This window comes from Ailuropoda melanoleuca, chromosome 1 (genome assembly GCF_002007445.2).
Source record: "Ailuropoda melanoleuca isolate Jingjing chromosome 1, ASM200744v2, whole genome shotgun sequence".
Classification (NCBI taxonomy): domain Eukaryota; kingdom Metazoa; phylum Chordata; class Mammalia; order Carnivora; family Ursidae; genus Ailuropoda; species Ailuropoda melanoleuca.
Window position 1 is genome coordinate 65451421 of NC_048218.1, and position 14406 is coordinate 65465826.

A 14406-nucleotide genomic window follows, 5' to 3' on the forward strand; every position below is an offset into this window, starting at 1 on the left:
AAAGAGCTCCTTGCATGAAGAGAAAATTTCGTATCTTTTTTTTTTTTTTAAAGATTTTATTTATTTATTTGACAAGAGATAGAGACAGCCAGCGAGAGAGGGAACACAAGGGGGGAGTGGGAGAGGAAGAAGCAGGCTCATAGCGGAGGAGCCTGATGTGGGGCTCGATCCCAGAATGCCGGGATCACGCCCTGAGCCGAAGGCAGACGCTTAACCGCTGTGCCACCCAGGCGCCCCAAAAATTTCGTATCTTGTATAGAAGTTGAACTTAAATTTTATTAAAAATAAGGGAACTAATGGGCACAGGAGATCTTTTGGAGGTGATGGAAATGTTCTAAAATTGGATTGTGATGATTGTACAATTCTGTAAATTTACTGAAGATCATTGAATTGTACACTTAAAATGGGTAAATTTTATGTTATGTAAATTATAACTCAAAGCTGATAATAAGCTCTATAATACATAAGTTAGAGGTAGCTGATAAAATTGCATAAAAAAAAAAAAAGCAAATTTATCTTGGTCTGATCCAAAGACAGATAATCTGCCAACCATAGATAACTGGAAATTGACCACATTTTATGTTATTAGTCATGTTTCTGGAGAGTTCAGCATTTAAAAAACATATTTTATATACATATACACATCGTATGTATTATATATATGATATATGTATATACTCACACATATAAGCCTTTACAAAAAATGATTCTAACTGACTTTTTCTTTACGTTTTGGAGAAATACTTTTACAGGAAAAAAAAATTACAGCCCCATCCAGAATAAAAATGATACATAAGAACTTAAGAATTCTAACATTCTTTTCAAGTAGATTTTGTTTTTATCAAACTGCAGCCATATGCTTTAATTCCTCCTTGCTGCTCTAGTCAAAGTTATGCAAATAATAAAGGAAATAATCCCAAAGAGAAAAGTACAAAAATGACAATTACTATGCTGTAATAATTTTTAAAAAGGAAAAAGAACTTCAGAAGCCCCAAAGACAGTGGTGATGGTGAGAATTCTGAGCATTGGCCCCAGAGCTTTCAGGGTCCCCACTGGCAAAGGCAACACATCTACCCCACTAGCAAAGGCAACACATCTACCTTTTCTTTTTTTTTTAATTGAATAGAAAAAGAGAAAGATGATGATAGGCAATGCATTTACAAGGCAATCTGAGATAAAATGACGCAGGAGAAAAACTTTTTTCATTCCTCACTTTGGGATACTTTACCCAAAAGGCATTATCTTGTCATATTGCTGGAGAATCTCAGAATGTGGGAGGCATGCTTTGTTCTGACTGCTCTCCTGTGCTATGCAGCGTTGGGAAAGTTGCTTAATGAACCCTTGTGCTTTTTTTGGTCAGAATGAAATGGGAGATAACCCTCCACTTTGGTTGGCACACAACCACAACAGTCACAGACTTGAGACAAAGAATCCTGTCTTTTCTTGCCCTTATCTTACTGGAATGTTGCCATCCGTGGAAACTGAAATGCTTTGTGTCACCATCATTGCTCACTTCTCAGGTGCCATGCCAAGATCCCTTAAGTTCCCTTGAGCACTAACAACTCACAATTCTACGGCCACATTTTTCCCGGCAGGCAGAGAAGCACGGGGAACGTGGCATAGGCACCCAAAGCCCAGCTTCCCTCCGTCTGGAGGCACATGGCGTGCTCCCTCGCTGCACTTACCAATCCCACAACTTCTCCCTTGACTCCATGACACCTTGAACAGACTTAAAAAGTTCCCTCTTTTCACATATGTCCTCTCACAGCATCCCCAGAGCTACGCAGCCATTAGACATCATCTTAAGGTTAAAGGCCTGAGGCTGAGAAGAGTTAGATCACACCCAGGGTCACACAGCCCCTAGATGAGCAGCAGAGCCACCAACTCCCCACCCAGTACTCTTCATGCCCACCGTCCTTTGAAGCCTCTTGTGGGCGGTTCACACGCTTCCCAGAAGCTTGCGAAGCTCATTTCATTGAGCATGTTCTGTAACCAAACTGGTTCCCAGTAAACCACTCTTAACTTGAGCCTAGTGGCTGATGTAAGGATGTGAATAGCAAAGGTGTCCTGGGCGAGTCACTGAGTGGCACCAACCTTCAGGAGGGGGAGTGGGAGCATTAGGCCAACTCCTCCTGGCCCAGTTGTCCTGGCAGCCTGGCTGCCCAGAACGGACATTTGGCCCGGGGCACACAGCAGGGCCCACCAGTCCACCACACCCCTTTTGTAGTCAAGGGAAGAATAGCTACAACTTACCTTCAATCTTGCAGTCAAATCTAGCAGCGCTTCCCTCCACAACTTCTAAATCACGGATGGTCTTAGAGAAATAGGGTTTTACATGGGGCTTTTCCTCAGCAACAGCCTCAAGGAAAGCTTGAGACACATCTTCTAGGAGACAGGGAAGGAAATGCGGTCAGTTCTCCATTCCTTGTTCTCTCCTCTACCCTGGTTTAAAAAAGCTGAATTATTATTATTTTTTTAAGTTGCTATAATTCAGCAAATAATGTGGCTTAGAGGACTGAATCAAGCACACCTTTCTCCTGGGGACAGGTTGGCCTGCTGCCAAAAGGTTTTGGCAGCAGAGAGAACCGTGACCAAACTGCGGAAATGTTTGAACTCCCCCCTTCCCTTATGCTGACACATTGAAAAAGGAAATAATCTCTAAAAAGGATTTTTGGCTGCATTCCATGCTGTTTCAGGATTCAGTGGAGGGTATCTAAGAAGGACAAACCACACCAGCCTTCCCAATCTCTGTCCCCCCTTTGCCCTCCTCTTGCAGTAGCAGGCCCTTTACCTGCTCCTCGGGAAGGAAGAGCTGGGTCCTAGATGCATCTTCAACCTACCTGTAGTTCTGTTCTCTACGCTTACACTGCCTTCCCATTGTATGACCGTGGACCAGGGATTTAGGATTGGTTCAGGGAAAAGCTGTACTTGGGGGGAGGGGGGCTCCTGTATCCTCTCCCTTCCCTTCAGGCTATTTCTGGGTCATCTGGGGAGCGTGGATCAGGAGGGACCAGGCCCATGTGGTGCACACTATGCCCCCAAATCCATCAGAGTGGCCCAGCAAGCAGCCTCGCCAGTTACCCTGCCTTTATGAACAAGAGGGATCTAGACTCAGCTTCTCACCTTTGGATACCAAAAACACCAGGCAGCGGGAGGTAGGGGGTGTCTTTGGCGAAATGAGGCGCCTTGATAAGATAAGGGCCAGACCCTACGTGCATCTGGAGCATAAAGAGGCCAAGGCCCTCACTGAGGAGACGGTCAGGGCAGGATCTCGAAGATGGTGTGCAAATAACTAGCCCTACTGGTCTCCAGGAGACCAGCGCACAGTCTACCCCATCCAAATGACATGTTTCAGCATCATGAGAAATGCCAAATGAATATGGACTATAGTTCATTTTTTTAAAAAGAAAAACACAATATGTAAGGATATTTTTTAAAAAGATACTACTATATTTTTTTTATGTTTACCTATCAATATACAAATATCACTTCTGTAATGAGAAGAAAAGAAGGTTTTAATGAAGTCTTCGCTAATTCTTATGTAAAATATAGGGAAAAGAACAGCGGAGTTCATCTGGTTCTATTAGACAAAACTTTCCCTCTGAAAATAGTTAAACTTAAGGTTGAACAATTAAAGATTAACTATTAGACTTAGTAATTGTTGTCAGGGAAGCCTGAAATTAGTTCTGAATTTAACCCTTGTAGTTTATATTATTAAAAAAAACCTGAACGCCGCCCCCCCCCCACCCAAACCTCAAAATGTCCCTCCATCCCCAACCCTTCCTTTCTCACCAACTGGCTGGAGAAAAATCTTCCTGGGAGCTCCTTACCTTCAGATTCTAATTTTTCTGCATTGAGCGGGCTGGTTGGTGACCCTGTTGAGGATTTCCTGCCACTGAGCCCTGAGATCATTGCCATAGAGGACAGTCTTCCAATGGCTCTCACAGCATTGCCTGTTTTCTGGAAAATAGACACCGGGGTTGGACTCAGGCAGCGTCCCCGGTTCCAGCTGGGCAGCGGGGTTCGGGGACAAGAGCCTAGCCCAGGAGAAGCAGCTGTCTTTGAAACGAGGGCCTCCCAAGTGCTGAGGTTCTGCCAGAGGAGTGAGCCCAACCTTGCTCTGCTCAGCACTATCAGCGTGTCAGAAGATGTTCGGAGAATGGAATGGGGCCTGGAACCAATGTGTGCGTTAATGTGACTAAACAAGGTCAACATGAGACAAAAACCCTTTTCATACTGTGCTTCAACTCCCATAAAAGGGATAGTTTATATAAAGCAACTGCAGGCTGAGACAGCTCCAAAGACTTATTGCTGATGGGGCCCAGTGGGGCTGTTTCTCGTAAAACAATACTAGTGATAGGAATTTAATTGGTCCAGAGAAGTTACTACAGATCCCACAGGTCATGATGTAGAGAAAAAAAAAGAAAAAGCATTCTACTGACCTTGGGCAAGTCGCTTAACCTCTCTGAGCTTCAGTTTCCTTCCCTATATAAGGAGGGGGTTAGACAAGATGATCTCCAAGGTCTCATCAGTTCTGTTTATGAGTCAGATACTTAAGAGATTTCAAGAAACACTCTGACTGGCCTGCAAGTCTGTGAATGCACAGTGAGGTTCTGGAGGAGTGTTCCTGATGTACACCCAGGCATCAAAAAGAAGGACCCAAAGAAATGAAAGGCAGTGGCACTTTGCTTTTCTGAGATGAGAAACTTTGGGAGAGGACAGAATTTCTGCTGAAAAGGATGCCAGAACTTGAGATGAAAACTTGCTTTGCATTGTGAAAATTCTACCAAGCATAGGATTTAGGTCCTATGCTTTAGAATTTAGGAACTCCCCTATAGTATACAGTTGTGTCTGTGTTTCTCCTTCACCTTCTGATCCCACAGGTCCTTGAAGGTTTCACCTTCAAGTGAAGTTTCCCACCCCTTTTCTAAGGTCAGTGGAATGACAAGGTGAGAAACGAAGGCATCACCAACTCTTTCCAACCCTGTACCCAGAGCATCTTTTCAGGCATCCAGATGCTGTATGTCCAGAGGGCAGATGCCACTGCAGACTGGCTGCTGAGAGAGGAAAGAAACAGCCTGCACACAGGCCGCTGGCTAGCACTCACCTATGGGCCATAAGCTGCATCAGCAAAGCCACTTCCTCCTCAACTAACTTCATGTGCTCAAGTATTTCATTAAAGCCTCACAATCTTGGACTATCTGGAAAGCCAGGATATTTCCATAAAAAGATTATTTTGAAAGTAAAGAATCACAGGGCACTAAGGACTCATAACGGGTGTGTGTGTGTGTGTGTGTGTGTGTGTGTGTGTGGTTTAAGCCGAGATCTGCTATGACCACCACCACTTTTCTGTTTGTGACATGCCATCCTTGTGGCTGACTCTTTTCATGTACTTTGGACAGACATTCCATCCTGCTCTGTCCTCTGGCCATCCGCCCTCTTCCATACATCACTGTGGCGTGGTTATGTTTCTGGCCCTCTGTCACCATGGTGAAGCTGTGTTCCTCTGAACAGAATTCCGGAAGCCCCAGGTGGAGGTGATGTGGGGGTGGGGGAAGAAGATGAGAGAGGACAACGGACCAACTTAGCTGTGTGCAGAGGCCCCTGGCCCTGCAGAGAATGTACCTGCAGACTGAGCCCACTTGGCAGCCTTGCATGCTCTGCTGGGAGAGGCTGTTCTGGTGACATCATTGATCTGTTTGTTGTGCTTGCTGAAGAGACCCAGCTCTTCCCATGGGAGCTCATCCTGACCTCAGGAAGGGGCAAGAGGAGGTGCCAGCCACAGCAGCCCTCCCTATGGAATCGACGTCAGACCAGACTACTACCAAGTCAGCCAAACTCTCAGACCCAGCCCTTCTGGCTCTCGATTCCCTTTATCCAACACAGATTGGTTTCCCTGGACCAGGAGTCACTCAACTCAGAGAGTTCTTTCTCAACAAAGCGACATTACTATGCAAATCAGTTCCCCTCTGTGGACCTCATGGTCTTGAACCAGAAGATTCAAATCTCCCTATAGCTCCAAGCTTGTGCAGAGAGACTATGATTCATACATGCGACTGTGTAGCAGGGAACTGCCCGTGATGGGCTCCCTAATTCCAAACGCCTTGATGGTGACTGGTCAGGACTGTCTTCACTTGTGTGGTGTGGGATAAGGAAGTTTTTCCTCTTCATTAACAAAAGGACTAATATGAAGTTGCCAGAACAAGACAGATTAAAAGGGTATTTCAGAGAAGGGAGCCAATCAAATTAACAAACAAACAGGCTCCCCATAGGGGGAAATTTTCATCAGATGGAGTATTACAGCATATAATTTCTAAAACTGGGAGAAAAGTAAGAAGTGCTTAATAAGGAAAATCTTAAAAAAAATCTATGTCAGATTCAATCTTTGGGAACTGATTTATGAAACGAATACCAGTAGAGAAATTGTCGCAACTGGAAAAGAAATATATCTGTATGTTCTAGTCTTCCAGTTTCATGCCTTTGAGGTGGAAAGTGGTTACAGCTTTACTAAGAATTTTAGAAATTTTTGGAACACCTAGAAAGAAAGTTTCAATTCCCTAAGTTTCATCCTTGTTTTGAGGAAGTCTTTTTCTTGTCTGAGGGTGACTGCCAAGGCTGGGTTCCTGTGCTCCAGGCGGGCACTGTTTGTACTGGCCTCCCTAATGCCGCACAGACTCCCTCCCTTGGGAGAGCCGGCAATGGTGACTAACCAGCCATGGTTTGCCTAGGACCGAGGGGTTTCCCAGGATGAGAGTCTTTCAGGACTAAAGCTGTAATTTTGTGAAACCTAACCATTATTTTTGTGGAAAACCCATTTTCAAATGCTGCTACCTATATGAAGATAGGAAATTAAGGTTCCTCCTCTGAATTCTATCCTTTTCTTTCCCTTCTCACTTCCAGAAAGCCTTATGGCTAATAACACTGTTAACAAGGAGAAAAAAATTTAAGTGATTTAAAATATCAGCACAAATGATGGTTCCCTGACCCATCGGACTAAAAAATTCCATTTATTTCCTTTTCCATTTAATTTTCTCTGTGCCTGTCCCCTGGGTTCAGGTCCTTTCTGGCTTGGGTTCATTAAGAGATGTGTCGATGCTCCCAGAGAGCTTGAAGTGATAAGGCTGCCTCTTAACCCGCGGCGTCATCCAAGCAAAACCCAATGAGACTCGCTGCACGAGGACCTCCCCCCCCACCCGCCACCAGCCACCCTATCCACTCCAGAAATACCATTATTTCTTTGAGATCTACTGGCCATAGGATCATTAATAAAGCCAACCATGATTTTGTGGACCCCTTTTTGTTTTAAGAATATTAGTTACTCCAATTTCACTGGATCCTAATGATACCAGAGGGTAAGGTAAGCAACACAGGTGTTCCAAGTCACCTGACACTTGAGGGAGTCAAGAGGTCCCCCTAAACCTTCACTGGGGGCTGACCAGGAACTGACTCCCATTGTGAGGGAGTCCTGGCTGAGCCACTCAGCGGGCAGTAGTCCCTTAAACCCACGCACCCTGAGCACCCCCTTCGCCTCTGCTCCTCTCAACCTCTGTGCAAAGTTGTGCTTTTTGAGGGTTTAGTGACCACGGTTTCGTCATGCTGTATGGCAAATTACCAGTGTCCCAATTGCCCCTAAATAGAGATTTCCTTCCTGTCTGCCACACAGACCAGTTTTAAATGGCCTAATTCTCCCAGCTGCCCAGCTAGAGGTCTCTGCTTCTGTCAGGGTGAGGACCTCTGTACCTTCTCCTCCATCTATACTGTATCCCCCTTCTCTTGTTCTAGCCCATTTTCCGTGACCACTTTCAAAGTCCTGCTCCTGGCAGCATTTCCTCACAACCACATCCAACTCTGGCGTGCCTGGCTCCCCTCTCCCCTCCACACTCACATATATGGCTGTGGAAGGCTATACTGATAGTTTATGATTCTCGGTGTGCATTATGTCCTTTTATGTCCATTTGCTTCAGCTGCCTGTTACACTATACATTCCTTGAGTCTAGAAACCCTGTACCCTCCAATAGCCCAGAAATTTTGTAATACTAATAGCGATAATAAAAATAAAATAGCTGATGACAAATACTCTATGGTTTTGGACAACAATTTCATCCGTCTGCTATTAATCAGAGGCAATTCTGTGCCATTGTTAAGACTGTACTTTGGAGCCAGGCTCTGGGTTTGAATCCTCTCCCACGTACTAGCTACATGATTCTCGGTGGCTTTCCTAACCTTTCTCTGCCTCAGCTTGTCTGTAAAGCGGGGATAATAATAGTACCTGCCTCCTAGGATTAAAAGGCTCATGGCATAGAATGTTCCCTGACATATGGCCAGCCCTCCCTATGCATGAGCTACTGGCATCATTTGTGAACACTATGTGCCATGCAGTGTGCTCAAGGCCAGAGGAAGATCACGTCCTATCATTCTCCCAACAGTGCTGTGATGTTGGTACCACTATTATCCCCCATTTTACAGGTGAGAATATGAAGGCACGGGAAGGCTGTCACTCACCCAAGGACACACAGTAACATACAATCTCCCTAGATGGTGGGGATCATATCTCTCTTTGTAGATCCGGTGCCCTCCTCCTTCACTATAAAGAAATTAAAGGCCATCACACTGCCTTTAGAAAGATCACATTCTCCAGGGTTGCCAAACAGTCTTCAAGGATCAACTCTAGCCACAAAGGCATGAAATGTCAGTCTTGGTCCCAGACTATTTCAGAAACAGATGCAAATATTTTTGGATTGAGGATAGCTCCGATAAAGCAAACGTGAGGGGCAACATCTGAGTCCAAAGCGACACCTGCATTACCTGCCATTTCCTTCTTGCCATGTACTTCTTCATCCGGTCCTTGGAGAGTTTCTTGGCCTCCATGTTCTTGGTGTCTTTCATTAGCCATGGATGCTGAAGGCACTGGGTGCAGTCCAGGCGGTTTCTGATGGAGGCAGAGATCAGAGGATTTCTGAGCAGGAGGGGACCTCAGAGACTGCTGGTCAGATCAGAAATGGGAGGTCACCTGTCCCTGGTCACATGGGGCAGAGCCCAGGGCTCTCTCTGTTCCCAGTCCATACACCGTGATCAGGGTCACAGTGCTCCTGGCCTTTTTCCTCTCTTGGTCTTGGTTACACTGACTAGACCCAGAACAGGAAGTGTTAAGGCCTAACCACCAAGTAAGCAACTGGAGTCTCATGACCTGCCCTTGGAGTCTAGGAAGGGTAAGGGCAGACATATCTGGGAATGATACTCTAAGGTAGGGTCATTCTACTGGTCACATGGGGGCAGGGAGCTGTGGAGGCCTAATCTTTCTGTCTCCTTGTCGGGTGGAGGGGAGAGTAAAACATTAGGCCAAAATCTCTGAGAATCACTGAGCTCACATGTCTTATGGTCTGGCTGAGTGTCAGGTTTTTCTTGTTAAAACTCAGAAGTATGTCCTATATACAACCTATGAATTATGACAACCTTAGAAACTGCACTCAAAGTCATTTAATCTTTCTGAAAGCTCTGGGATTCTAGAAATAATTCAGGGCCATTGCCTTAATTGTAAAAGGACTAATAAAGCCCAAAGAACCAAATATTAACATACATAGAAAAATGAGTATAAATAAATTTGCTACGTATAGCAAAATGTAGTGATCTTTAGATAAAGGGATTATGGATTACTTTAATGTTCCTATATTCAAATTTTCTACAATTTACATGTATTTTATAATAGAAAAATATTTTTTACAGTATGGATAGATGGAGATTTCTGGTTAAAGAAACGCTAAGTTTAAGAGTTTATGGGACTCAAATGTCTTGATATTGGAAATCAGATCTTTTGTGAATCCATTTTACGAGCACAGAGGGGCCACACAGCTCAGTACTGAAATAATTCAGGGTCAGATGAGAAAACGGGTATATACACAATACCTCATTTACCAAATCCTCAATGAATGAAGCTCGATGGACAAAAGCCATCCTGGGCCAGTGTTACGAGGAAGGAGGCCTGCATTTCCACGAAGCACGCTGGGAGTGAGGATCGCTCCCACCGGAAGGGCATCTAGGCCCACACGACATCCAGAGTCTGCCTGGGTCACGCCTACTTTTGCTACAAAGGTTGTAAGAGTAAAATGCTAAAAAGGCCTCACTGAACTGGAGGAGTTTGGCCTGAGGTATCTCAAAAGGACTGAGAGGAGGACACACAGCCAGAAAATTAGAGCCATCTGACAGACCCTCCAACTCTGCTCTTTTAGCAACTGTGCTCTTGCTCCCAAACAGGATTTCTCCCAGAGGGGAACAAGATAACTGGTAGCCTCAGGGGCTCTGTGGGCCAGGCAGCCAGGGTGGAGCCTGCACCCCAAAGTCACCTGGCTAACGCAGTCATCTGCCTGTGGAGTCGGGCCACACTCTGGTGCCCCACCTCTTCACCACCACCCTTCTAGGATAAAGCTTGGAACTGTTCCCTGTTGCCAAATGCTCCCAGGGGGCTCCTGGAGCCAGGCCCTGCGTCGTCTGGCCACCCGTTTATAGAGCGGGCAAGGCACCCAACGGGCCAGTTGCTCTCATCACACAGCCGCTGCTCCCTTCCCCTGGGCAGGCCAGCTTTCCCTACACACAGCCTTCCCGCCTCCCTGCTGTCCTCTCGCCAGTTCCCTCACCCAGAGAGTCCTCACCCACGAATGCTGCTAGCCACACCCGAGGCCCCTGCCCTGGCCTCCGCAGCTCCACTCTTCTCTCATGGGAACGCTTACAGAGCGCCTTGTGTGTCTGACCTGCTCTCACAGCCTCAGGCTGTCCACGTGACCCAACACCCCGGCCTCCCACTGGTCGCTGTTTTACGTGTCCCTCCACCGGAGACCACACCAGAGACCACTCAGGGACAGGGCTGAGCCAGCGGTCTGAAGTCACAGCCCCACTGGGGCCAGTGGGAGTAGGTACCCTGTTCAGGCCAGCAGTTCTTAAGTCATTGAGATATGAAAAAACACCACGCTGGATTAGCCCTGGGGGTACGATCAGGGGCCACAAATAGGATACTTCCTGAGTAAGCCCCCCGAAGAGGGGCTGAGGTTTCAGCATGGCTCCCATGGCCACACACACACACAGAAAACACAAGGGGCTGTCATTATTCACGACACGACAAGCTGCTCCTCTCCCTGCAACATCGGTCAAGGGTTGCTTTTCGAGTGAGGTTTATGTGCTTCTAAAGACCAGTGGGATGTCTGGAACCGGGAAGCGGGGGGCCTAGGAAGACCCCTCCCCTCCCCACTACTCGCAGTGCCTGCTCCTCTCTCCTCAGGGAAGAGGGGACCTACAGCGGGCAAAAGACATCCCTGCTTCCGGACCCCAGTCCAGGGAGTGGGGAAGCTGAAAAGATGGAAAAGTCAACTCATTACTTCATATCTTTCTTCAGCAAATTGCTGATAAAATCCTTGGCATCATCAGAGATCTCATCGAACGCTTCATCATCGAAGTCCCAGGTGGCTGAGGTAACGTTGGCTAGGGTTTCATTATCGTTGTCACCCATGAAGGGGGAAAGTCCACTAACCCTGGAAGATAAGAGCAGGATAGCAGGTGAATGGGGGTGGGTGTTGGCAGGGAGGGCAGTGTGGGATGATCCCCCGAAGTGAGTGTCACCGAGGTCAAAGGTGAGGGCCCGCAAAGTCCTGTGCCCATAATACCCTTGTGCCTGTCTCTCCTCCCACCAGAGAAAAGAAGAGAGGGTGTGGCTTCCCGGGCCTTTATGGCCCTGACTCTTCTCAGTGCTCACTGTACTTTTGGGGTGTTACTTTCTCTTGTCACCACCTGCCTGTGAGGCTGAGGGAAAGGAATTTACTTAGTTTACAGCTTCGGCAGGACACAGCAGGGCCCCTCCTCCCTGTCCTCTATTCTTGCCGAAAGCCCAGAACCTTCTCCAAGGCTCCTGGGTAGAAGACTCCCTTCCTCTCTGGCCTGTTGCCACCCTCACCAGGGACGAGTCCATGGTACAGCACTCATCACGCACTGGGCTATCTCAGCTCCCTTCTACCTCTCATCTTCACACCTGCCAGCAGCAATGACAGGGCCGGGCACACCCGGGATGCTTAGCAAGCATGGACCAACAGCAGACTTCGAATCAGCCATATGGGTGTGGTGATCCGTCTACACCAGTGAGCCTGAGGCACTTAGGCCAAACCAGAAAGCTTCCCGAAGACACACAAAGGCGGAGGAAACAGCGCAGTCTCTTCATTCTCTGGTAATCTGGGACATTTTCCTGATCTCTCTGTGCCATGTTCTCCTCCTCCATATGATGGAGGACCTACCACTTCACCACTTTTACTTACTCTACATCCCCTCTTCCATCAACAGCATCATGGCAGCAAACATTTACTATGTGCCAGGCACTGGACAAACAGCTTAAGATAGATGAACTCATTCAAGCTTAATATCACCCTACAGCCCAGGTAACTCATTACTTTAACAGATGAGGAAATAGGCACAGAGTGGGGTTAAGTAACTTGTGCAAGGATTCAATCAGTGAGATCTGAACCCACGCACCTGTCTCTAGAGTCTAGATCTTAACTGCTCCTTTAGACGAGTATTTCCATGCAGATGAAGCAGTCATGGTGTACAGCTCTGGCACGAGGCCTGGTCCCTAGTATGGAGCTCTGGCCATAGCTCTGTACATATTATACAGTTCTTCCACGTACAGCTCGTCCGCACTCATCGTGCCTCAGCAGTCTGTGACCTCAGGAATAACGCATTTACCAATAACTTAAGCCAAATGAAATTTGTAAGGCTAAGTATTCAAAGCCAAGTAGCACAGCTTTACAGCTTACCGGCCTGATCCCTCGCTTCCGTGTACCTCATCTTCATACCCACCATCCCCCTACCATTCACCCTGACCTAGGGTGACCTCACGGGTGTCAGGCCTATGCAAGTGTGCAGGGCCCCACCCTCAGAAGTTCCCACTCTTGGTTTAATGATCTGCTGCTGTCATACTGAAAGTCATAGTAATGTTTGAACAAGTCACTCCACCTTTTTATTTTGCACTGGGCCCCACAAATTATGTAACTGGTCCTGCCCTGACCTCACTTGAGTCCCATGAGATGGATCCAGGGCCTTCATGCCATCAACCTTCCAGATTAAGCCTTCACTAATGTCCCTTTCCCCCAAATCCATAAGAACCCATCATCATAAACAGTAATGCAACCCTTCTGGAGGCGTCTCTACGTTCAAAAGGCCTCAGCTTATGAAATAAAACAGCACCTGCAAACTTAGTTTTGTAAAACAAAACCCACTGAAATATTGTGAGGCAAGCTTGCCATGGGAGGAACCCTCCGGCAAAACCTTTTGTAAAAAGAAGAAAGCTTTCGCGATGTGAGTTAGCTCGCCCTAGTCAATATATTTGTGTTTTAGAATAACAGAGTTTTGCAGATGGCATTAAAATATCTTAAAGCAAAACACTGATTTCTGTTCTGTTTGAAGAAGGCACAGGTCTAATTATTCTCGGTTACATGACCACGAAGGAGGAGTGGGAGCGAACCACTCCCAAGTCTGCACAGTTATAGGCTATCCCCTCCCCCAACTCTCTGGGCCTCAGTTTCCCCTTTTTTCAAAAAGGGCACTGGGCTAGAATTCCTAGGGGCTTCCAGCTCTCCGCATCTCCGCCATCTGGTGTGACCCCAGCTAGAAGCAGCCTGACTCTTGCTTGTTGGCTACATGCCTCCTTCCGTCTTTACATTTTTCCATTTGAAAGAAGAGGGGGAAGTCCTGCCGCATTCCAAAGACCACAAGAACAGCAGACAACCCTGCGGTGGAATGCTGCACCGTCCCCTTCTGTAAACCTCCTTTCCTAATTAGGGACTGTGATCCTGCAAAGATAGGCCTTAATCTCTGTAAAGTTCACAGCTGGGAAGAGCCGCCTCATCTCGGCGCTCCTCCTTTCTGGCAGCCCATCCATCTGAAATACACCCAGCCCTGGCTGGCTCCTTGCCTGCCGAGCTCCCACGGAATTCCTGTTAAAGAGTATGTCTCTAAAATAAAACTTGCAATACATGCAGAGCACGATGACAGAGTGCCGGGATTTCAGTAATGGTGGTGGTGGGATTTGGCAGGATTTTTTTAAAAATGTTTTTTCAGCTTTTTATTGCTAGAATTTGCATAAGGATCACGTATGGTTGGGCTGATCAACGCAATCAACAAACACAATTACATTAACGTTAAAAACACAACCACCCACCCCTCTTCCTAGTTTTATCTCATTTTTTAACTGAAGGGGATCACAGTATGCCACCCCAAAATACGCCACTTTGGTATAAAGAATGTTTTGAGCTGAAGGCAATCAGCTCTTTGCCCTCCCTTTTTGTCTAAAAGCAGGACATACAGTTCTCTTTATTAAGGTGACATAAATTTCCATTTGTAAATATGTTCCCTCCATTCCCAGAGAGAGGAGAC

The 14406-nt window shown here is 46.7% G+C and overlaps 1 protein-coding gene across 6 annotated transcripts in view; it reads right to left on the reverse strand.

Moving 5' to 3' along the window:
• The window catches only part of MYLK (myosin light chain kinase), a 263098-nt gene that overhangs the window by 2379 nt on the left and 246313 nt on the right, over nucleotides 1–14406 (reverse strand). For 5 of the 6 annotated variants that reach the window (XM_034659553.1, XM_019803103.2, XM_034659569.1 and 2 more), the window contains 4 exons: nucleotides 11367–11519; nucleotides 8806–8929; nucleotides 3831–3960; nucleotides 2254–2385 (listed from right to left, as the gene is read on the reverse strand). In XM_034659553.1, the coding sequence (XP_034515444.1) occupies nucleotides 2254–2385; nucleotides 3831–3960; nucleotides 8806–8929; nucleotides 11367–11519 (539 nt within the window). The remainder of the gene's footprint in view (nucleotides 1–2253; nucleotides 2386–3830; nucleotides 3961–8805; nucleotides 8930–11366; nucleotides 11520–14406) is intronic. The other variant, XM_034659556.1, reaches the window with a different exon arrangement.